Source organism: Cupressus sempervirens, chromosome 2 (genome assembly GCF_028749045.1).
Source record: "Cupressus sempervirens isolate cs-2001-9-10 chromosome 2, ASM2874904v1, whole genome shotgun sequence".
NCBI lineage: Eukaryota > Viridiplantae > Streptophyta > Pinopsida > Cupressales > Cupressaceae > Cupressus > Cupressus sempervirens.
Genome location: NC_143119.1, coordinates 397,483,927 through 397,509,741, shown reverse-complemented (window position 1 = coordinate 397,509,741; position 25,815 = coordinate 397,483,927). Strand labels below are relative to the sequence as shown.

At 33.8% G+C, this 25,815-nt stretch overlaps 1 protein-coding gene across 2 annotated transcripts in view; it reads right to left on the bottom strand.

Moving 5' to 3' along the window:
• Positions 1-355: 355 nt before the first annotated feature.
• The window catches only part of LOC149572810 (uncharacterized), a 232,135-nt gene continuing 206,675 nt past the window's right edge, over positions 356-25,815 (bottom strand). For both annotated transcript variants that reach the window (XM_089813891.1, XM_089813892.1), the window contains exons 7-9: positions 20,522-20,614; positions 838-868; positions 356-623 (exon numbers count right to left, since the gene is read on the bottom strand). In XM_089813891.1, coding sequence (XP_089670017.1) covers positions 430-623; positions 838-868; positions 20,522-20,614 — 318 coding nt within the window. In that variant the 3' untranslated portion in view covers positions 356-429. The remainder of the gene's footprint in view (positions 624-837; positions 869-20,521; positions 20,615-25,815) is intronic.

Sequence of the window (25,815 nt, the reverse complement as noted above, 5' to 3'; positions counted from 1 at the left end):
ACTGAATCCTGAAAAAAAAAACATCAGATAGTTTCAATATATTCGATTGCTGGAAGATTTCCTTCTACATTCAACTTCTTCAATACATTTGAAATGTTTATTTCTTTACATGTAAATGCTTATCTAACTAGCAATTATTATTTTGTGGTTTCTATCCATTCCTTGTATGCATTTGTTAGAATGAGGGATAGTTTAAGCAGCATTTGCCCTTCTAATTTTCAATACAAAATATTTTGCTTGCTTTCTTTTAAAGTTAGCGAATTCCTCGAGACAGGTACACAACTAAATCTGTCATGTTGCAATTATCTGATATATAACCATTATGTTGGGTTAATTAACAACGGAAAAAAAATGGTTGAGAAAACGGGATTTTATTTTTACGTACCTTCTACACCAAAGAATATTAAGTGAGCTTAAAATATCAAATGATTAAGATTGGTGTTGATCATTGTTCAAACCAGGGTCTATTTTAATAATTAAGGGTTGTTCAAGATTCAATTGTGATTTATGTACAACTGGTAAGCCTGGCTGTACTGATAAGCAATCTGATTTGCAGTTATTTTCTTCTAGAGCCTTGTTGAGAGATCTTCTTGCCACTTTTGTCACCAACACCATCAATCCCACTGTAAACATGTAATTAAACATCAGTAAAAATGCCCATAAGCAGGTAATTGTGACCAATCAATAAAGTATGAATATATGTAATGTACAATAGCAAATACAACAAATGGAGTCACCCGAGTATTTGAAATGCAAAACATTAAATATGATTCACTGGTAAAATAATCTTATTAGATGACTGAAATGCAAGCTTTTATCTTAAAATATTTGACTTACCAGAAGCTGCTAAACCACCAGCACAGAAGATCTGAATCAGCATCAAGAAGGAAATGTCAGGGTTGTAGAAGTAAATAGGATATATCATATAAATGATAGTTTTGTGACTGGAAAATAACATGCAAGAGAAGTCATGGACAACATTGGCCATATCAATGTATCCCATTGCTTCCCACGGTACAGGCATTGATAAGCATGATCTACCTTAGCAAAAGAGTAGTGCAAGATAAATTCACAATATTAACACTGAGGAATTCCTCCATAAAACCAAAAACTCTGATGAGGGAAAGAACAGGCATGGGAACAGTAATAACTTCAAGGTTAAAAAATACACTCCTAACAGAAATAATATTGAGAAAATTTGAAGAACTGACATGAAGAGGAAAGAAAACTGGCATTTCATGGTACCTATTCTATGGGAAGTTCGGCATCTAACAATTTCTTACAAATGCGCATATCGGATGAGGAAAGCACATTTTATTTTTTAGAGAATCTCGTGGGAACCTATTATTTAGATACTGTGAGGGTTAACAAGAATCCTTCACATTCACTTGTCATGTCATCAGAGAAAAGAAGTAATCTTCAGAAGGAAAGCTCTCAATGAAGTAGAGCTCATGCATATTACTAACGATGATAAGATGACAGAAGCCTCTCTGTGATATCTATGGATTCATATTGGTAATAAAAGTGGTAAACAGGACGAACTAAATAATAAGTGATGAATGAAATGATTATTCCTCTGCATTTTTAGAGGGAATGCCACAGAAAATAATAATAGTGGTAGAGACGAGAAGTAAGTAAATAGAATATGCACAAAAGTACACAAAGAAAAGTTAGTTGATTAATGCAGGAAATCATGTTTAAATGCTGCACGATTCCCTCTATTTAGATATTAAACATAGCCTCAGGTTATCTTTATTCTATGTTTTTTTGCATATTTTGTATTAAAATGCCGACAGGTGGTACCAGACACTACCTTAATATTATTAATGCTGACAGGTGGTACCAGACACTGCCTTAATATTATTTTCTACAATAGTGAATACATGTAATTGTTTCTTTATAGAATTAGTGGGGGACAAACCATGTAATGACAATCCTGGGGTCAAGTCTATAGTTTATCTCCACAACAATCAATTAATCATTTAAGCTGTCATTAAGCGTTAGCACTGCAACCTGAAGTCTATTTGCAAGGAATCAAAGAACCCACAATTTTTCTAAATGACCGTTCTTTTTAATTTCACTAGTGGGGCTGTTGGATAGAGAAGCAGTTGGACACAGAACTCTCTCAAAGGTCAAGGGGCTGTAGTTCTATAATCTATTAGTTCAAGTAAATAAGTAGGAAAGAAGTAAAACAATCAGTTCAGGTGCTGGCCACAAACTTTCATCTCATTTTTTCTAATATACCTATTGTCCTCCATTTTGTCTCCATTTTGTCATGACAAAATGGAGGTAAAAGTTCAAAAGTTTTTCAATTAAGTTTCCCATTTCTCTAAGATAATTCACTATTTGGTTGGCAAAAATTGATCAAACGATTGTTACCAATTCATATAATGAATCTTTTTACTGAAGGCTCTCCTCAAGTCTTTTTTGTTTTTCAGTTTATTAGCTTATGCTTGATTTTTTAAGCCTTCAAAGTCCCATTTTGTGTTTTTGAGTGTTTATTTAGATTGTTTTAGTCTTTTTGTTCCTTCAACCTCTTTCTTTTGGTTTTCCCTTCGATTCGATATCTCATGGGCCTTAAATAGAGTTATCATCTTAATTAGAGTTATCGATGAAAAGATGTCAAGGTTTTACTACCTAAAAAGTGGGTTCTCCAAGTTCAATCACATATTTAAAATAAAGACCTTATATTCTAATGTTGAGTTGCACTTTTTGAAAAATATAACTTAAAAATGATTTTATGTTATGTCTTTAAGTTACTTTATCTCTTTAGATTTATCACTTAAGTGATTCAAGTCATTATAGTGCACTTTATATTATTATTTAATGTTGACTTGCTTTTTGATTTTTCACTTAAGTGACTTTATGTACTTTATAGTCTAATTTAATGTTGAAATTTACTTTAAAACATTTAAGTGAAATGTTACTTTTTGAATATATTTGAACATAATATGTAAAATATATAGTTTCGATATGATATTTTAACCCTTTAAGTGATATTTGCTCAATAAACAATTAGACAAGTGCTAAATAGAAAACTTAAGTGATGCAACTCCATTACATGTTATTTTTTGAAAAGAGTTGATTGTAATGCATCCAAGAGAACCCAATTTTGACTTTGACATGTAAATGAATTGCATATTTAAAACATGCAATCACTCCTAGAGAATCCGATTTTGGCTTGGAGGTGGAGTTTTGGTCAAAATACATGCAAATGCAAGGCATGAAAACTTTACATGCAATGGGCTCTTCTAAACCTGATTATGGTCTATGGATGAGTTTCATGACTTTGCCTTGCACATTTTAAACTTGCATTTGAGTTTTATAAACCCGTTTATGCCCTTGCATCCAAAAATGCTTAAATGTAAATGCATCTAGAGACCACGACTTGGCTTCCAAGTCAAATAACATGCATTTGCATTGCATCTTTTTAGCATGCGTTTGAGCTGGGAGAACCCAGTTTTACTCTATGTACAAACACGACATGTAATTGCATGTAGAGAACCCAATTTTGGTAAATATATGAAATACATGCATTTGCATTACGTATTTTCAACATGTGTTTGTCTTTGGAGAACATTATTTCTCTCTTGGAGGAAAAACATTGGCACTTATGCATTGCTAATGCATATTTTAAATATGTAATCTCCTCTAGAGAACCCAATTTTGGACTTCAAGACTAAAAGCGCCACATGCAATGGGCCCTACTGTAATATCCTCCCCTGATTTGAACTTTGACTTGTAGAAATTTAACTTAAGGAATATTGTCAAACACTTTGTATGCAAACTCATAAAGCTGATTTCCTCAATAAATTGCTTTCCAATGAGTAGATTTACGAACAACTATGAAGTGACATTAAAATGCATAATACACATCATAACATTTTCACAAACACTTGGCACACATTCAACAGTATATGAAAAATCTGGAAACTCTTTCAATCTGCTGATAAAACGGTGATTTTTAAATGTAGATGTGCACTTACAGCTGTCTTAAAGGCTGCAACAACTATTCAGACTTGTATTCAACAATTATTATGCAAAGTATCAAAATTTGACAGAAGAAACTTGGAATTAGTTGCCGTAGTATTTTGCAGATGTAGTCGGCAGCCCTCCAAACTTCTAATCAGCCAGAAAAATAAGTAAACTTGATACCAACACTGTTCACACCGTACTGTAGCAAAATACTATTCATGCCGACTGTAGCAAAATACTGTTCATGCAGCGCTATAGCAATAACTAACTTCAGATCTGCACCTCAAACCCTTGTAAATTTCTTTATGCGAACGCCCCAAATGAAACCCAGTGTGTTTCCTGAAGTGAAAGCACCCTTGATCCTCCTGACTGTGTCTTCCAACAGCGAAGAGAATGCTAGCAAAGAGGGATTCCGTCCTCCAAGCCCGATAATCAGATATCAAGCAACATAACATTAATCTTCATCCAAGCATACAAAAAAAAGCTCTTCCATTTCTTTTATAGTGTTCTCACAAGAGCTCAATCCTTCGTTTTCTCAATGTGGGATAAAACATAACTCCCTTTATGTACCTTATGTCTCCAATGTGTTATAAAAATAAAGGGAACTCTTTTAATTTAAATATTTCCCACAAACTATAGTCTATGCATTAATAAAGTTAAATATTTAAATTTAACTTTATAAAATGGCTTTATCAATGCATAACAAATCTTATCAATGATAAATAAGTCTTCCTGTCGATTTTAAACAATTACCATTGACATACCACTGTGACTGAATGTCCGGCCATGTCCAAGATGACTTACTATAAATAGTAAGTATGCCCAAAGTTGCCTCAGAACCCCTCAAAAAGACCTGCAACTGAAACTGTCTAGGCCAAATGGCCTCTAAGCCCCTTTAATGTCCTAGTTAGCCTACGGGACTGTGGGGAAATAGGCTAACGACAACATCATGCTATGAATGCTAGAAAGGGGACATTACACCTACAGAACCAGATTTTGATTTTTAAGTGTTTGACTTGCATCTACATTGGATGTTCTAAAACATGCATTTGAGTTTGGAGAACCCAAGTTTGCACTTCCAAGGCAAAAACGTCCATGCAATAAGACATGTAAACCATGTTTTTCTATGCAGCTTGCAAGGCATTTGCAACAGGTTTTTTCCATCAAATAAATGCATATGTAACGCAGCTTGTAGACCCTGATTTCCTTGAGAGAAACATTTGCAAACATTTTGCTGCTCACTCATGCACATCTAATGCAAGGATCAAACCAAGATTTTCCCTTGGAAAGACGTTTTCAAACATGAAAATCATTTGGACAAATGCAAGCTGCATATAGAAGGACATTTGCAACATCATTTGCATCATATTGAACATGTATTTGCATCTATAAACCACAATTTGGAACTAAGGTTTGAATTGTTGGGTAGATATTTTGCAACCGACAGTTTTGGGTAAAAATCCAGTCGCAAAATAAGATGACCAGCAAAATAAGATGACCAGCCACAACATATGAGACAAAGTCTCTCCTACCTTAAAGGGAAGGCTCCCCCTTCTCACCATTCCTTGGATCAACTCAAGGTAAGCAAGAAGTCGAGAGATTTCATAAACAGGGTGTTACTAATATCCTTTCTTCTTAACTTTCAAGAAAGGATCCACTTATTCGTAGAGCAAATAATGGGCAAGGTAAATTTCTAACTACACTTCTATCAAGAGCTAGAAACAGTGATACTGATAAACCTTCACTAACTTAAAGGCTAGCTAAAAATGTACTGGTTTGGCTCTAAGTCCGATCGTACTTCTATATGGAAAAACTTTACAATCAGAGCACAAAGACTCCTAAAAGTAAGAATACTCTAACTATTTTGCGAATTAAGAAGAAAATATAAGCTACAGACAAAGCTTCTAGCTATACACTTTCACAATTGCTCCTGGTCAAAGCTCTGGCTTCAATTGTTTCTTAACTCTTTTCAATTCAATTCACTAGAACAATTACCAATAACACAAGAAAATATGAATCAAAGACAACTTGGATGAATTATAGACAAAGCTTACAATTCACACAAATAACAATCTCACTTAATCAAAGTTAAGTCTCAAACGCTCCTTAGTATTCACTTTCTCTCAAAATAGTTCTTTAACAAAGTTATGCTAGCACAATTTCTCCAGAGCTTTCTTGCATAAAGATAATGATAATTTTACAATGAGGGGGCACTCCTTTATATAGGCAAAGAAGTTGAGTAGAAGGTGGAGGAAAAAGTGGGAGCAACTCGACCAACTTTGACCTAGTCTAACTACAGAAAATAAAGGGTTACATGCAACTGCACATGCAACTCGCATTACATCCTTTACATACACATGCAACTCGCATTACATGTAATTACACATCTTCATGCAATACATCCTCTCCAACTACAAAGTCAAACATAAAAGATGAAAGAAGATGGAAAAGAAGGAAACAATTTTATGGATTGTTCTGAAGGGCCTTGTACTTGACGATGCTATCTCGAATGATAATCAGATTGGGAGTTCCTATACTTTGTACCACTGCATTCATCTTGATAACCTCTGACTTTGATGAATTGTCCGTTGTCATGTGGAAACTTGATGTGATCTAGCTTTTCTCACTCAAGTTGTCGTGAATTCTTGTAACAACAGGATTTCTACTAACTAATTTCATCTTTAATCTAACTATATTGTATTTCATTTTCACATGACATAGATTTCAAAATAAAACATCTTAACTGAGAGTTAAGTCTACATTGCTTTTTTTTTTCGAACAAGTTTATCATAAACTATTAATTGACATAATCAGCTGAAAATAAAATCTAAACTAATTTCTGAAATGAAATTTTGTAATTCATATGCTCATGAATACTAACTAGATTTTTCAGATAACATATAACTTTTCCGTAAAAGAATCTTTCCGCTGAAAAGGAAAAATACTAACTTAAAAGTTTAAGTAGAACATATTGATTTAGTGAAAGACTTTTCCAATTGGTTGTCCAAGCTCTAACTTTGGTGAGAGAAAAAGCATTATCATAGGCTTAAACTCCCAACTATGGACCTTTTTACTTATCTCCACAAGTTCTAAGTTAATAAAACGGCCCTCCCTACCTCGAGGTCGGGCTTGGGACGTTCATTGATCTAGTCATCGGAGTATTTAGGTGGGTTGAGGTCCCAACAACTATTCGGAAGAATAACTGAAGTATCAGGACAACAATGCGATCAATTTGTTGTGGCAAGTCTACCTAAATACCACCCTGGCCAAGGATTTCCAGATGGGTTTAAAACCCGATCTCCACCACTCGGCTTGACAACTAATTTCAAAAGTGAAATTGCATGAGCTTTTAGATTTATTTGATTAGTAATGGTTACTAATTTCTTTACTTGTTTTCTTTTTAACAGGTTCATCTACACCTCCACACCATTAACAGGCCATCGTGCCAATGTATCTTTGGTGCCTGAACCATTAACCTTTACTAGTATAGCATGTACTTATTCACAAGATTATGGCTCTACAACCTGTATATTTCCTTGGTACTCAGAATTGTATATTGTTCCTTATTGTTAAACATATATAGCTGAAGAAAACATTTTCAAGAAAATCTGCATGTTTAACAAGTACAAAATTATGATGGGATAATCTTATAAAAATTCATAATTGTGGCAAATGGTTACTACTGGGAAATAATAAAGAGTACTACATACTATATTACTTCACAGTCGACCTTTCTCAAAACGTTTTTATACAGTAGACAAAAATACAGTCCTAAGGACATAAACAAATATTCAGATTATACAAAGATAGTGTAATTAATATTATGAAGAAGATCTTGTGACTAGGATCAAGCCGACCCAGAAAGACAAGAACTACATATGAGAAATGAAGAAAGATTTTAAAATAAATGCCGCCTTACTTGACTCAAGGCTCTTCAATCGATTTACTATGTCTTGAACTTGGATCCCTCTTTCAAATCTCCACAGAAATTGATTTACAATGGAAAAGGCAAAACGTAATGACTCAGTTGTTATGGGCACTATAACCGGGCAAGGTAATTAAGAGAAGGTTTTTGCAGAAATAGATGGAAGGGTGAATATCAATGTCTCAAAATACAAGACCCAACATATTTATAGATTCAGAAATGACTTTACGACTTCCAGCTGTTACAAGAATTATATTCAAATTCTTTGATTTCGATCATCTTTGAAAGAACGAAAGGAAAGAGGAAAAAGAAAGAAAAAAGGAAGATGAAGAGTTTGTTTAGTAATATCATTTTATATTATTATATTATTTTGATTAAATGTATAAGTACGTATATGCAAGGTGGCATCATTAGATTAATAATTTCTAATGTAATGGTGCCACTTTGTATTTATTTATTTATGATCTTAATCAAAAGAGTAAAAATAATATTAAGTGATATTATTAATTGATAAATTTAATAAAGGTAATAACTTTGCTTATTTTATTATTATTTTTTTTTTTTAATTTTTAGCTCATGTGGTTCCACCACGAAATTTATTGTCATGTCCTGATGACCTAGCCAAGGTGATTTTTATGTCAAACCTGATATTCTTGATGATTGAATCTTATGATCATCCCATTCCGATGACCTCGTTTCGTAATGCTTGCCTTATTTCTCCGGTCTTCATCCTGTAACATTTAAAACAACGTTCTTGCCAAAACATCAAATCATGATTCATAATTTGTTAGATAAAATCGTTAGGAAATTTCATCATAAATACTAATTGATTCATCATAAATGTACAACAGCTAAATTTTAACTGTCTTCATTTCACATGAACACAAGGCTAGATTTAACTGACTCAATTTCATATGATAATTAGATCGATGCAACGGCTAAGATAACTGCTTCAATTTCACATGAACGTGAATAAATAAAACAACGGCTATAACTACCATGATAAAACAACAGCTATTATGAACTAATTTCACTTGAACATGAAAAGTTATTTTGGTTCAACGGCTATATTTCGCTTAAAAAATTTAAGGCAAAAATTGGGATGTAAGAATTCACCTTTATAGATTGGCACATTTTGAATTCTCTGACACTTTGAAAACCTTCTTGACGATGTCCAAATGTACACTCAGAACAACTTTCCATCAACACCTTTAACTTTTTTTTTTTTTTGAACTAAAGTGCTTGGCGCATGGGAATGCATGCAAATGGAGATTGCTGATTTCCAAAATATGACTTGGGCTTTCAAGATGTCATTGCACGGAAAATGGATTGCATGTAAATGCAAGATGTAATAAGGAATGAAAAGTGAAATGAGATGCAAATGCGGGTGGAGGACGAACTTTTACCAAGGTTGCATGGGTACGTGGGTACGGGAACGGGAACGGGTACGGGAGCGGGTACGGGTACGCATATTTTTCAAAATAGGGGACGGGGGTACGCGTGTGTGCCTAATTTTTTCTATATAATTAATATTTTATAGAAAATATAACAATCAAAATATCTGTCATGAGTCATGACATTGAGCATTCAAAACAATAAATTTGAAAATATAAGCCATAAGTCAAATATATATATATATATATATATATATATATATATATATATATATGCTATTGCTGAATGTTTAAAGTATTTTTCATAATAGGGGACGGAGGTACTTGGGTATGTCAAACTTATTTAAAAATTACACTTTTATATTTATAAAAAATCTGATTTTATGAGTCATGACAATGGTTTTTCAAAACAAGAATAGTGATAAAGTTTGCAAATGTAATGTACTGTTTTCAGTTTCAGATTTGCTATCTGTTTGAAATAATAATACATGATAAATGCTTAGATGCATAACAAAGAAGGCAGACTTTAAACATGAACAAGAAGATCCTAAACCATATGACAATGACATATTGCAATTGATAAACTTTTGACTTGAATAGTGATAAAGTTTATTGTTAATGAGTATCAGAGTTTCAAATTGATTTGGTATTGAATTAAGTTTGATAAACAACAAGCTAATACAAAAACAAAAAACCAAAAAAAAAAATCAGAATCTTAATCAAGGTCCTTAGCTATGATGCTCTCCACCAAGTACCCGGTACGTGGGATACGTGTACCCGGTACTTGGGTACGTGGGTACGAGTACCAGGGGTGTGGGTACGAGTACCCATGCAACCTTGACTTTTACATGTAAGTGCAAATGGAAGATGAGGTGCAAAGCATGGAAAGATGTGGAAAATGGAAAAGTATGTATTTGCTCATGGAGGCGTGAATGTATATGGAGAGCGAAAATGGAAGCGTTAAATGGAATTACATGCATATGCTGATGGTGAATGAGATGAAAAACATGTAATCGCATTTGTCGGATGAAATGTGAAGTGTTGTGGCATGGAAAATAGAAGTGGAATGTGATGATGCTTTCACATGAAATGGAAAGTGGAGTGAAGTGAAACGTGCTGAAGTTCTTGGGAAAGAACTTGCAATTTCTTCCAAAATGGAGAAAAAATCGAAATGCAAACAAGCAAGACATAAAAACAAGCACATGCCTTTGGCAAAAGACTCAAACATGTCAAGATGCAATAAATTTCAACATGTAATTTCGAATTTGGAGTTTGGGGAAATTCTAAAAGTGTGAAAATGAGAGTTTTCATCATTTTTAAAGGCAAAATGCACTTTTCATGGCATATATATGGACAAATGGCAATCATCAAGCAATAATATGCATGAAAATAGCAAGATAAGCATGAATTGATGAGCAAGTTAAAAAGATTCCACTTACATGAAGATTAAGTGCCAAAAATGAAGGAGAAAGAGCCAAAATAGCAAGTTTTATAGACTTAAGACCAATTCTCCCTTATAACCCGGATTTTCAAACAACCTTTTGACTTTTTCTGTACATGCATGTAATGGACATTCAATGGTCGAATTTGACTTGAGAAGGCCAAAAACGTGGTCTCTAAAGACAATATCATGTGTTTAAAACTCAAAAACAATCCCTCTTGATCAAGGGTATGGGCCGGAAATGCAATTTTTTGAGTTTTTTGAACAAAAACATGACATTTTTGTGCAAAAATATGGGCCGTTTTTGCAAAAGCGTGGCCAAAAAATGCATGTTTTTGAGTTATTTTTGACTTGTGAATGCAAAAACGACTTCCCCAAATGGATATACATGGATCCAAATGCAAAAAAGTTGCTTTAAAACACATAAAAGTGGATTTAAACCTCAATTTTTCGAGCATTTTAAACAAAAAAGTGATTCATTATAAAAGTTTCAAAAATGTTTGAGGCAAATAAATCCATTTTAGAGGCAAGGAAACTCATTGCCATCCAAAAATGTTTCAAATCGAACAACTCCCATGCAAATCCATTGAGTAAAACTCAAGTTATGAGCAAAAATAAAAGAATTTTGGAGTTTTCCACAAAAACGTGCCCTAGATATGAACTCCCAAAAATGATTTTTAGCACATTAAACTCATCTTTGATGGAAGCAAAATGATCAACAAGAAAAAACGCCTTGAATGCAACAGATTTCGTTCAAATCCATGAAAAAAAAATCTTAAGTTATGGCCAAAATCGGATTCTTGGGGAGCAAGAACACATTTCCTTCTCAAAATCAGACATTTTCATGGTCATTGCATATTTTGAAACATGTCTTCATATAAAATTGGACCTTTTGAGGCTATATGCATGTTTTAGAATTTGTCTCACCTTTTTGATGCTTAAGCACAAAAACTCTACTTTTCATGTCATTGCATCAAAAAGGTCCACTTTCATAAACTTTTGATGTGATGGCATGAAAAGTATCCTCAAAAGTGAGCTTTGTATGTAATAACATGAAAAGTTTCCACTTTTCATAGTTTTTACATGCAAATGCACATAAAAAGTCCACTTTTGAGGCCTTTAAGTCATGTATTTCACTTAAAATTATAAAAATGTCATCAATATGGGTCAAAAATAATATTTATGTATCATATTATTCAATATAACACATAAACATTAGTTTAAAGTGACATTTAAATAAGTATTTGATTTTAAAACCAAAAATTTAAAATGTAACTATATCGTTCTATAGTTACTTTAAGTGAAAAATTAAAAAGTAACTCAACTTAAAATTATAACATAAAGTGCACTATAGTCACTTTAATTTATAAATTTAAAGTAAAAATAACTTGAAAACATAACAAAAAGTGAGTAAAATGTTATATTTTAGAAAAAGTAAATGTCAAATTGAAAACATAACATCATTTTTTTTATTCGTGCTATTGCAACTAAAATGTCCATTTCTGAGGCACTAAAACGGGCATAACTCGATTGACAACTCCGATTGACCTCTAGGTTAGACCGAATCGAAGGAAAAATCGAAAGGCATGACATGAGCAAAATCGAAGAACTAAAAAAAGCAAACGCAAACTCGAAAGCAAAGAACGGACTCTGAAGGCTTCAAAAATCAAGCAAAGGCTTGACAGAAAGAAAAACAAAGAAGACTTGACGAAGGCCTTCAGTAAAAGGATTCATTATATCAATTGATACTGATTGGTTGATCAATACTAACCAATTAAATAACGAACTAAACTCAGAGAAATGCGAAAATAAGCTTGAAAAAGTTTTAACTGTTACCTACATTTTGTGGTGAGAAAATGTAGGACAACATGAATTTCTCAAAGCATTTGATCTTTACATGTAAATGCACTTGCTAAATCCAATTTTGAAGAGAACAAGTTCATTTGAACTTCTTCCCAATTTTACTCTTTGCTCTCTAGCTAAGCATAGGAGTCCAGTTTTTCTTCCATTTCTTAATCAGGTTGCTAATTTGTTGCATTCTTTTGCTCTTTATCATCCATTTGTTTGAATACAACCCTAGATTTTTGTTCCAAGTAATCAATTTGTGTCAGAGCAAGAGATATGTTTTTGTTTTCTTTTCTTTGTTTTTGTAAATACTTATGATGCTTGTTTTTGTTTTTTTTGTTTGTTTGTTTATGAAGAAAAGTTGGAGATTTTCCCTAGAAGAATGCAAGTATCCTTCATGTGTCCAAACTCATAACCAATCCATCAACCAAATTCATCCAAACTCCATATTCCTATATATGTAATCACATTCTAGAAACCCAATTACATATTTACACCAAGTAAAAATGATGAGTTTTTACCACATGTAATTGTATCTCCTAAACCCGATTTTGGTAAAAACTCACATTTTTAAACACCTAAAATCTCATTTTCCATATGCTTTCAACTTACATTCTACGCCATCCAAAACAAAAGCCCCATTTTGCCCACATGCAATCCACCATCCAAACCCCAATTTTGGCCATTTTTTGCCCAAAGCACAAGTTGTTCTACTCATTACCAGCCTTCTAAAGTGTCCAAAAAGTATCTAAAACATACCTAGAACACTTACCCTCCATGGATCTGCCATCAATTGTCCGATCTTAAAACCCTCATGTATTCAATTCCATTGAAAGATGTTTTCACTCTTTGAAATTCTCATATTGCAGTAAACTCTTCAAATCAAGATATGTCAGAAATTCTTCAAAAAATAGAGAGGTCCTATTGAGAAGACATGCTTCGAATATAAAGAAGCAATATTCATTTGGTCTCCACTTACCTAATGGCTGCCCTAGAACCTAAGTTCATGTGGGAATGCACCAAAGCACTTCAAAAGGAGAGAGAGAGAGATTGAAGATTTTGAAGGGAAAGTTGTTTCGAGTTTACATCTGGACATCATCGAGAAGGTTTTTGAAGTGTCAGAAACTCTACAATCTGCAAATCTGACAGAAAAGAATTCACAGTTGGGGAATGAAAAAAAAGCTTGATTACATCAAGTTTTCAAATGGCAATCAATAAATCATCAAAGAAAATCAGAGGCTGTCAAAAGATGCAACACCCTAGTTATTAAGGTCAATGCAATAGCAAAAAATTACAGGAACTCCTGATCCTGTGATCATCTATGATTGCATCATCAAGTGCAAAGTCTTTGCTAATAATCTATAGGATTAATTTAGTAGTTTCAACTTTTTCTTCAAGAGCATTTTCAGTTTTGTAGTCGTAGAAGATAGATTATGTGTAATCGGATTGCATGTAATTTGATTAAACGAACCTTCAGTGCATGCAATCTAATAAATATTCTTTCCTAGTTTGACATAGTCAAGGTAGTTGAGTTTCTCCCACTTTTTTCTCTTTTTTCTCACTCCTTTTTCCTATATAAGGAGTGTCCCCCTCATTGTACAAATCATCTTTTATTATATGCAAAAGAGATTTGCCAAACTTGTGAAAGCATAATGTATGAATTTGAAAGAAAAGTGAATAGAAAGAAGCATATGGATTCTACGTTGTGACTAGAAAGAATTGCAATTGAAAAAACTGGAAGTTGTGATTGTGATTTGTTTCTATAATTTTTCGTTAATGTTATTGTTGTATTTGTAGATAGAGCAAAGTGAATATAAGAAACAATTGAAGTCGAAGCTGTGACTAGGAGCAATTGTGGTAATAAATAGACTAGAAGATGTGACCGTAGCTTATATTAGTATCTCAGACTCACGCAAATAGTTAGAAATTCTCTACTTCTGAAAGTTTGTGCACCCCAATGGTAGAGATTTTTCTTATAGAATAGATAAAACTAGACGTAGATCTACGTTGGTACACTCTCAATCAGCCTATGAGTTGGTGTTTGGTATTGGTATCATTGTTTCCAACTTTAGATAGAAGTATAGTGTAAGTGATTCAACTTGCCCATTACCCACTCCGCGAAGGAAAGAATATTACTAACACCCTGTAATGCATCTTTTCACTTCTGACTTACCTTGAGTTGATCCGAGGAACAGTGAGAAGCGGGAGCCTCTCCTTAAAGGTAGGAGAGAGTATGTCTCACACACAACAGTTGGTCTACCTATTTTGCGACTAAATTTGTATAAACTATCAGTTGCAAAATATCCACCAAAAATACCAACTAGTAACAAATTGTCCTAGGAGATGAAAGTTTTTACCTATCAAATAAAGGAAGTTTGAAAGGTTCGCTAAGTAGTAGAATTATTATTGTTATTTCAGCAGCTCCAAAATCTCTATAAATTTAGGAGAGATGGGATACAGAATGGGAACTCTCTTGGCCACCAAAATTAGGGAGGACGGCCAAATAAAATGACGTGAATTTTGTTTTTAACTGTCTAAGGTACAAAAAATTTCAGCAATGAAGCCTCATAATACAACTCTTATTCACCAAGTAGTGGACAACTATTCAATGAAGCCCAGGGACTTGCACCCAGCCCCTTTCCAAAACCTTGAAGTACTTGTCCATGGGATCTCCCTGCACTAGGTACTTGGAGTACCCCCACCTCCACCATTTGGTAACCATGCCACCAACGAGACAGGTACATGAATTTCTATTTGAATTTTGATTTACGAATGTTACTATTGGGTATGTACTATGTTACCAATTTAAATGTTCAATGGTTCTAGTTCGTATTGTAATTTTGCTATGTTCAAGTATTTCAATTTGGTATGTTATATACTGAAACATCATTTCATAACTAGCATTTCAAATTCTATAAGTGGTATATAGAACCCTGCAGCCCCCATCTCCCACCCTCCCCACCATCCCAAAATCGAGGCCCTTTGTCCCCCCATCCGACAAACTCACCTCGACGAACCCAAGTGCCTGTGTTCCACCGAAAGAATACAAATTAGGAAATGATCCTACACAAAAAAAAAGAAAGTACATTTTCATACTTATTTAGAACATTGAGCATAACAACAATTAATCTTGGATAGCTTAATCATTTATGAACAATGGCAGACCTTGAACACCCTAGATAATTAAAATTTGATTTGCATTAACTATTGGCCTCAACATTAGATGATATAATTATTATCATAAGCATTCACATTAATAAATGAAGCATTTCATGCCTTGTGGAGGCACTCTAAATGGTTGTGTCCTCCATTGTTGGGGTAATAAACTTTTCAAACTGAATAAATAATTAGACATAATAGTAATGTTAGTGAACTAAGCATGGTGAATTGGGCATACATCCTTAAAGTTAACACTATATATCCTTGATTATTGTTGGGTGCTAGAAATTAGACAAAGGTAAATGATATTTGACCCTTGATTGGAAGTCTTGATATCACAAATGGGCAATAATGTACATGGAGCTTAATACATATTTATAACTACAACCAAGGACTTTTATTTTCATTATTTATTTATGTTGGCATCAATTCTTTTAGATTCACATACACTTAAGAAATATAATTAGGGCTATAAAGAACTAACTCTTCATTTAACTTGATGAGTTGTGCGAACGAGGATAATTTTATGTTCGCCTAACCCCTATGTCACTACAATGAGCCTTGGGATGTAAAAGCTAAATTATGAATAATAATGAGTGGTCAATTTGAAATCTCAATACCCTTAAGGGGAGTTTTACAATACGAATTGCCCAATTGTGAACTTAGTAATGTTTTTCTATCTAGTACAAAGTGTTATTGATTCAGGAGAATCATCAGTGAAACCGGCCAAGGAATTGTGTACATATGTAGTATGTACCTTGAGAGATCTTTTGAGAGAACTACATATGACTCTAATCTTATTTAGAAGTGTGTAGGTTGGAAATCATTGGGCAAAGGACCTATGACCTCAAGTTTGTAGGAGAGAGGTCACTGAGATAACTCCAATGTCAAGGCTATTCTTAAAATTTGTCCAACCTTCCTCTTTAGTAAGCTTCAATTTGAGGCCAAAATTGGTATTAGATGGCTACGAATAATGTAGAAAAAACTGATAACTAGTAATGATGTAAAATTTGGAAAATAGAATCTAGTGAAGTAAACAATCAGTATTCTTATGAGCTACAAATGGTACACTTGTAGAAGCTATGTGCTTGATTTTGAGCTAAGGTTCATAAGACATTCCTTAATATTGTCTTTACCATCTATAAGCCAAAACTATACATATCATTAAATAAGGTTGGATATTTTGCCTTTGTCTGTCTTCTAAAGGATATGTTTTTGAATAATGTGTTTTGAATACTTGAATAAAATGAGTGGATTTAACTACTTTATAGTTGGTATTTGTTCATGTGTACATGTGGAGTAAAGGTAGTCTCATTTTGGTTCCACGTGATTCTTATGTGTTTGTAAAATTTAACTTCAGACTTATAAGACCCTATAAATAGGCTATTGATCATGATAAACATATAGGTCCAATTGACTATTACTTGTGAGCCCCTATTATATGTAGCTTGATTATATGGATATAAAACGCCACAAGTATGAATCTCTAGGAAACCTAGGAAATGATAGACAATCATTCCAGCTATGCAAATCGTTGATGCTTGGGCTACAAGGGATTAGCCAACATTCACCCAGTTTACAAAGATGAAGAATTGGTAAGAACTACCATAGTTATGACATAGGAACACTTGAGTTGGTCGTTACCCTACTAAGTGGGTAATGGAAACCAAAGAGGACCATTATATCAAAACAATTAACAAGCAATAAGTTGTATCATGGCACAATTGATGCCAAGCACCACCCATATTGAGAAAAAAGAAATCACCTATATCATGGCACAATTGATGCCAAGTACCACCCATATTGAGAAAAAGATAGATCTCAATACCACTAGGTCATAAGAAGGCATATTTCATTAGCCACTTCTTGGGTGGACAAACTTGTTGATGATCATAAAGTAATTGAATTTGAATCCACCCAGCTAGATAGTTTCACGACTTGTGGAAATCTCAATCCATCGAGCTAGACAATATCACAAATTGTGGAGATCTCACTTGTGTATGTATAACCCTTGGGATAGAGAGTGGACTCGTAGTGTATTATGGGGTATATATACCAAATTGTCATCCCAATTGCCCATTGTTGTCACTAGTATGGAACCATTCCATCATTCTATGGACTAATTTAAATACATAAGTTTAGTTAATAATAAATATTGTGAATTAAAAGAAATGAGAGATCTTGTCTAAGAGAAGAGGATGAACTCTCTTTATCTTTGGTATACGAATTATGAAGCTTTTGATTCTGCAAAAGGGGATATACAGGCAAGGTCATAATGGATGAGCCTTCAAGGTTTAGGTATAGGTCTGGAAATGACATTGACATAGGGAGCTTAACACTTTCTATTGTAAGCCTTTTGGTAGTGATGTGGAGTCATCACTATGATGATGGTTGATTAAGTTTCTAGTTGTGTGGAAAATAAATTTTGAAAAAAATAAAAGTAACCAAGGGCCATTTTTTACACAATCTTCTATTCATCTGTGTGTATTGATTCAATGCAAGCTTTTAAGTTAAGTTGTCAAAATAGATATGGGTAATGTCAGTATGGCAATTTTTCCTTGGGTACAGTGTGTATATATACACACAAAAAAATAAGAAATATGGAATTGTAAAACTTAATATGTTTGATAGTATGATACTTAATCACTGATCATGCTTAATGCCAATATGATAGTGATAAAGATAAATATTAAAAGCCAACTAATAGTTCAGCAATTCAATATTATCTCATATGCCAGATATGTGTGTGTGTGTGTGTGTGTGTGTGTGTGTGTGTGTGTGTGTGTGTGTGTGTGTGTGTGTGTGTGTGTGTGTGTGTGTGTGTGTGTGTGTGTGTGTGTGTGAAATGCCTTTCAAAAAGCCAAAATGAGAAATGAGAGAGTGAAGCAAAATGATCTTTCTATTTTATGACATAAGGCTTTTAGGGGTGTTTTAGGGTTTCGGGATGCAAGGTAAAAAGCTAAAAGGTCTTTTTTGTTACTTTTTGGAGCTCAATGCCTTTGGGTAGCTACAAGTATGTCTAGGCATGCTTGAGGACACACCCTAAGCACACCGAAGCATACCCCTAAGCTAACCCATAACCAAATGCACTCAATATGGATGTGGAGGCATGCTCAGAAATGTAGCTTGCAAGTCACCAAAATTATTTGTGAACTGGATGTTGATGTTTGGTAGCTTCAGTCGGATAAAACTATGGTTCTATATAATTATATATGAGATATAAGTTTGTTTTATGAGAGAAATTAATATAATAATGATATATATATATTAATATATATATACACAACTATGATTATATTTATTATTATACTAATTGTCAAATTAACGAATAGACACTCATTATAAATAGAGGTCACTGCCATTTGGAAAACACATACCAAAGATCATGGCAGTGCTTAGTACATTTGCAGCGATCCCAAAAAATCAACACTGGATTTCTCTACAGTATGCATAAGTTGCTTTTAGCACTACCTTCCATCACAAAGTGTTGAATCCACTTCATCAGCTGATCCATTCTCTCATATCAGTTTTCCTTCTTAACACCTTGGCCCTGATAACTTTTAGAATCATCTATTATATTTCAATTTCAAGTGCCTGGGATTGGTGATGGTTATTTGTTGTTGCCATTTTAAACCCTAAGTACAGATATTCCTCATCTCAAGCATGTCTTTCCAATTTGAGTTGATTTAGAAGTCTGCTACCAACCAAACCTAAACTTGAAATATAGAAGACCGAAAAAAATGTGACAAACCTTGCAGAATCCATTCTCATATTTGGTGTCTGGGTAGAATAATAATCCGTAATAGGTGTTAAAATGAGATGTGATACTGATACCACATTCCCTGAATGGTAATAATACACAATGACTATTACAAATATTAATCTTGTCAGTTGATAATGACACATGCACTCCCTTTTATGGGTACTTCAAAGGCAATGAATGCACTTATAGTGACATGAATTGTACATTTTGACAACTACACTAGAACTACAAATTGCACAAAGTTCTTTGGCTGCATGCCTAAACTTGATAAATACTGTAAATAAACTATTAGGGGTTGTAACAAAACCTAATTATGTCCCCCAACCAGTTTGTATCTTACAACAATAAGTCAAGCCCGCAGCTTGTCGACCCATTTACAATGTCTGTTGGAATTTGAGAACATTCAAATTGGAAACAATACATACACCCTTCGCTTTAGTTTTTGATTCTTCCCAATCGTGAATTCAAACAACAAACTATCCTAGCATTAAAAATTTCTAGCACCCTATAGTCAACATTCCACTTCAGCAAACACATGAATAAGCAACCCCTGCAACTGTGGAGTATATTAGACAATGGTACTTGAAGATGAGCTCAGTTTGAAACTCTGCCAATGTATGCCAGCAAAACTTCTTCCTCTATCTACTCCAGACTAATGGAGCACTGTTACCTAAATTTACATTTCCCGAATAATAGAACGAAATTTTTTTTTATATAGCCAGACATCTGCATGATACATATTACATAGCATAGATATACATTTTTTTTGAAATCGAAGAAAAATATAATCACCAGTTGACCTAGAACTTGTCACAAAAATTTACACTATTTTATATAAGCACAAGATTTTGCAACTATACATCCATGATAATTTTCCTTGTGCTCAAGCGAAGACTATGAGGGAGTTAATTATTGAAGTAGCACTCTGCATGGTTAAGCCTGTACCATTAATAGCTTGAATGACAATCTACCTAAAAATTATTAAAGTTCTTCAAAATGTCATGGAAGATGGCACTTACCCAACGAATTGTTGAAATTTCACTCCAACCATGAGTTACATCGGAGAGGTCCTTGATTGTTGTTCCAACATACACAAAGGCAAAAGTAATTGGCTGCACATATATCAACAAAGTGTATTAAGAAACAGAAGATAAATAGCACAACTAAATTCAAAATTTTCCACATCACCGTGACATCTCTTTGCAATGTCATAACCTCAAAACTATGAGAATAAAATATAGCAAGGAAATCCTTGAAGACGTTTACAAGGATCAAAGATGGTAATGATGGCCTAGACAACATGAACTGGAAGAGGCAACTATTGAATTCAAAGGAGCCAAAATGTAGGATAGAGTAGCCTTTAGTTGATCACAAACCATTCTAAGAAGTAAATAAGAAGGGCTCAGTCCAAGAGCAAGCCACCACTATAATAGCATGGTGGCATTCTAGTTATAGATGTCCTGAAATGAAAGCAAGGTAAAGTACTAAAACCTACTTTATAATTACCATCACCACTACCATTAAAAAATATGCTTTAGGATATTGATTGCGTGAATCTAAACTTTTAGCATGGTTATTTATTTCTAATGCCCGTCATCAAGTAGCATGTCTTGTAAATTTATAATACACTGGGAAAGAAATGTGTTTGCAATTTAATATTTAGGGTATGTTTTTGATCCATCTAAAGATGAGAGAGTACACACAACAAAGAATTCAAAACTTAATAACCTTGAAAGAGGAATATTTAATACATTGAAAGGACCAGCCCTCGTCATCCAGCTCTAAAAACAGGCAGCTTTTACACCTGATATTGAGTCAAGAATGTGACAGTGACAGTAGCAGATACATACATGATAATGTGATCCTACAAAAAAGGGTGGTTACATAAGTGACAATGACAGTTATACTCGAACATATCAATAACAGCTGCTAAAATCTGCCACTTAAGCTTTTCTATGGCCGGGGATGTTGCATGAAATGACACCTCCAACATCTACCTAGGAGGCAAGGCCTATGAATAAAAGCAAGAATTCAGGAGTGACTGATTGACAAGTTGAACTGTGTCATATGTGCAGTAAATGTAACCAGCAGCTGATACTGATAGTTAAGAGAGATGTAGCATAGTATCATTCTTGTACACTACAGTTTTGCACTTTGCAGCTTGCCTAGTTGAAGAAAGGGGATATGGTGATCAGTCAATACTGGCAAACTGCATTTTCTCACTGGGACTTCTAGGATAAAGCTCTTTTGGGTTATGGTACTATTCCCAATAAATTTTGATGTTACTATCCTTGTTTATGTTTCTACTGAGAACTTTTCTACACTCAATAATCTGCATTTAACTTTACCACTATTTGTAAGTATAAATTCAACTGATAACAACAATTTGAAGTTTCAAATTGCATTTATGGTAGAGCAAGTAGTTGAGAAAATCATACATTCATACCACAGCATTTTAAGCTTTCAGCTACTGTCATGGTTTTTTTGAGTATTAACAATGCCCAAAAAGGAAAAATTGTGACTTTATCAATAAGATATTTGTACCAGGAAATGTTAGCAAAGAAAAAAATGGCTAAAAAAGGTGAAATTTCTTGAGAAGTCCTTGAAAAGAGAGAAGCAACCGTGGAGTCAGACCAGTAATTCATGACAAAGCAACAAAAAAAGATCAAGCATCAATTGATGTGATTGTTCATGATCTTCCTAAGAAACTTGAAATGGAAGACAGTTAGCCAGAGCCCCATGAAAAAGAATCTGGCAAAAATAACTCATAATTGAAGAGAAGTAGCCCGAGCAAGGTAAAGGTAAACTTAGGTAAATGATCAATCTTTCTCATTTCAAAGAAAAGTAGAAATTAAAGAAGTGATGGGAGCGTAGACGCCGAAATGGTAGATAAATAGTTGGAGCAAGAGGGTACTTCAGTCTACTATATATATATATATGAAGTTTGGCACAAATTGGAGGGTACACTCTAGTTTGATGGAGATTTTCAAATGCTAAATGGGATGGTTTCAAGGAGGTGTTAAAGAAGCAGATATGTTCAACGGTGCATAACATTCATCAAAAGATTAAGTGACAACATTTTTTTTTTGGGGGGGGGGGGAGGGGGGTTGTAACTGAAGAATGCAACAGCATTTCAAAGTAAAATTACGTAGACAGCTTGGACTTTAATGAAGAAGACAGCTTGAGAAAATACCATGGAGGTCCCCGTCAAAACACAAGGAAACAAATCATGCCTTGCAAGCTACAAGACTTTGTTGAGCCAAAAATCCAAGAAAATTTGTTGTAAGGTAGAAGCAAGGTAGGGAAAACTTCTGCAAACCAAACCAGCCTTGGACTGGGACATACAAAGACCAAGTGTAAAGGTAAGTGCCACACCATTACATGTTGGCACTGATCTACAGAATCATTGTAGTCACTGTGTTGGACATAGGCATAACGATTCACAATATTGGCAGTTGCATAGAGAATAGTATCACAAGAACCACGTCAAAGAAGATCACACGAAGTGGAGCTAGAGGAAAGGTCTCAAGCAAAGGAGAAATTGTGGTGTACTGCTATTGATGTGACCAGCAGAAACCAAGACAAGGAAGAATGATCAAGCCTTTTCTACTGAAATTCAATTCAAGAGTAAGGTTTACAATCTAATTTGATTCTAGACTTAACAGTAAAAGAGAGTAAAGTAGAAGTGATCAAACAATGTAAAATCAGTTTTTCTATTAATTCATATTAAGTTGATGGAGTGGAAGCAAAGTGATTCAACAGAATGCATTTCATGTGTGCGAAAGTCCTTGTATTTTAGGAATGATAACTCATAATGACGCCAAACAGAATCATTTTGCCTAAGCTCGTAGACTTAACAGTAAAAGGGAGTAGAGTAGAAGTGATCAAACAATGTAAAATCAGTTTTCATATTAATTCATATTAAGTTGATGGAGTGGAAGCAAAGTGATTCAACAGAATGCATTTCATGTGTGCGAAAGTCCTTGTATTTTAGGAATGATAACTCATAATGACGCCAAACAGATATTGATCAAACAAAATAATAGGCTTTGTCATCAAGACACCTAAAGTAACTCCAAGCAGTGTTATGAACTTTGTGATTCCAAGGGATATGTTGCAAATTGTAGCATAAGGCAAGTTTCATGAGCCTGGGACCACTATTTTCTAACTCATCCAAATAGATGGGATCTCTTTATAAATGTCACTGGGCAATCATGTTAGGTAACATGAATCGTTTTATGCAAATGTACTAACATGGCCATTATAATTGATGTGTTCCAAATGCAGATTTGAATTTCATATAAATATGAGAGGAGACATGAAGAGACATGTCTCTAAGGTTTAATCATCATTTAATTAATATATTAAAAACAATAATATATGTATTATATATATTATAATATATATAATATACTATATATATTTATATAACATAAATAAGTATATATAGGAAATGATGATTTACCAATAACAACAATGTATCTCAAATCGAATTAATCTGACTAAACCTACAACTTTAACACTCCCTCTTAACTAGGGAGGATTTATAGAACACATTATGTTCTCAAGCATATAGAGAGATATCATCTCAATATGATATTTATTTTTTATTTTATTTTTTTGGAATGGCATATCAACATATATCCATCAACTTAGATGTTATCTTTCAATATAATCCGAAGTATGATTCAACAAGGAATGTCAACCATATGATGTTTGTCATACTTATATTCTTTTGGGATGTGCATTGGCACCAAATCCTTGATGCCTACCAAAAGAATATGTTATATCCTAGTAGGATATGGGTTATATAATTTCCGGCACTCTAGGAGAACAACTTAATGAAGTCGATCATATAACTAGAAATCACTATGTCATGAACTCTATCATGACAAGTATCATGATATCTTAGATGTTATCTTTCAATATAATCCGAAGTATGATTCAACAAGGAATGTCAACCATATGATGTTTGTCATACTTATATTCTTTTGGGATGTGCATTGGCACCAAATCCTTGATGCCTACCAAAAGAATATGTTATATCCTAGTAGGATATGGGTTATATAATTTCCGGCACTCTAGGAGAACAACTTAATGAAGTCGATCATATAACTAGAAATCACTATGTCATGAACTCTATCATGACAAGTATCATGATATCTGGCACTCCAAGACAACAACTTAATGAAGTCTGATCATGATATGTTCGTTATCATGACTTCCAACATTTTGAGACAACTTAAGAAGTCTAACATGATTACAGGTCTACCATTTATAAGATTGTCACCTTACAATGCTTACCTTATATATGTCAATGAAAGATTGTCACCTTTCATTATATATCATATGTGAAATAGTATCCACCATGAACCAAGTCAGAGGGTGGTACAAGAGCTTTCACCTCAATTCTCTCTCACAGAGAAGAACCCATTACAAAGAATTTCACTTCGAACTTGTCCCTTATAGAGAAGAGATCACACTTGAAATTTCTTCCTCTAAACAACAATCTTGTTAATTCAAGTCCTCTAGTTACTCCCTTAGAGCTCTCTTTGCCTAAGGATGCCTGTTGAACTCCCTCTAAATCCGATATTGATCTTTCTGAATTTTTGGTGATAAGTCGTTACTTCCTCATGATGTACATTGAGGTAGGCCCACCAAAATCATGCAGTCAGACTCCCTCTTAATAAAGAAGGATACTCATAATTTGAGTCATCACAAATAATTGCTTCAAGAGTCTCACTTTATCCAACCTAGTCATCAAATGAGTAATGAATTCTAGATCACAACTTCTTCAGAGCTATTGTCATAAGATTAGATATGCACAATATTTGGTAGCATATGTAAGGTACCAACCTTTTCCTATAAAATACATCCTTAGACATTAAGGAAAAGATCAAGGCAAATAACTTTTATAGCATATATAGAACTACAAATAGAAAGAATATAGTGAGTAGATAAATGTAATACTCAAAAATACTTATCTGCACATAAACATCATTAATACAAGTTTCTCCAGTGAGGCTCCATATGTAACAAATCAGAAAATCATCTCCATCCAAGCATTTTTCAAACAATGGGAATGAAACATCCATTATAATTCCCCCCACAATGTAAAATTCCCACTTACTCCATTTTATAGGGTTTTTAGTCACTCTTTAGTCCCATGACTACACAAAAAATCTTTCTTCCTTGAATGCAATCTCTGGTACTTCTTGGTTTGCCATATCATATTCTACACAAAGAGCTTGTGATTGATATATTATTTTCATCAGACAATAGGAGGTTGAGTCTCCAGTTGGTCAACACCCGT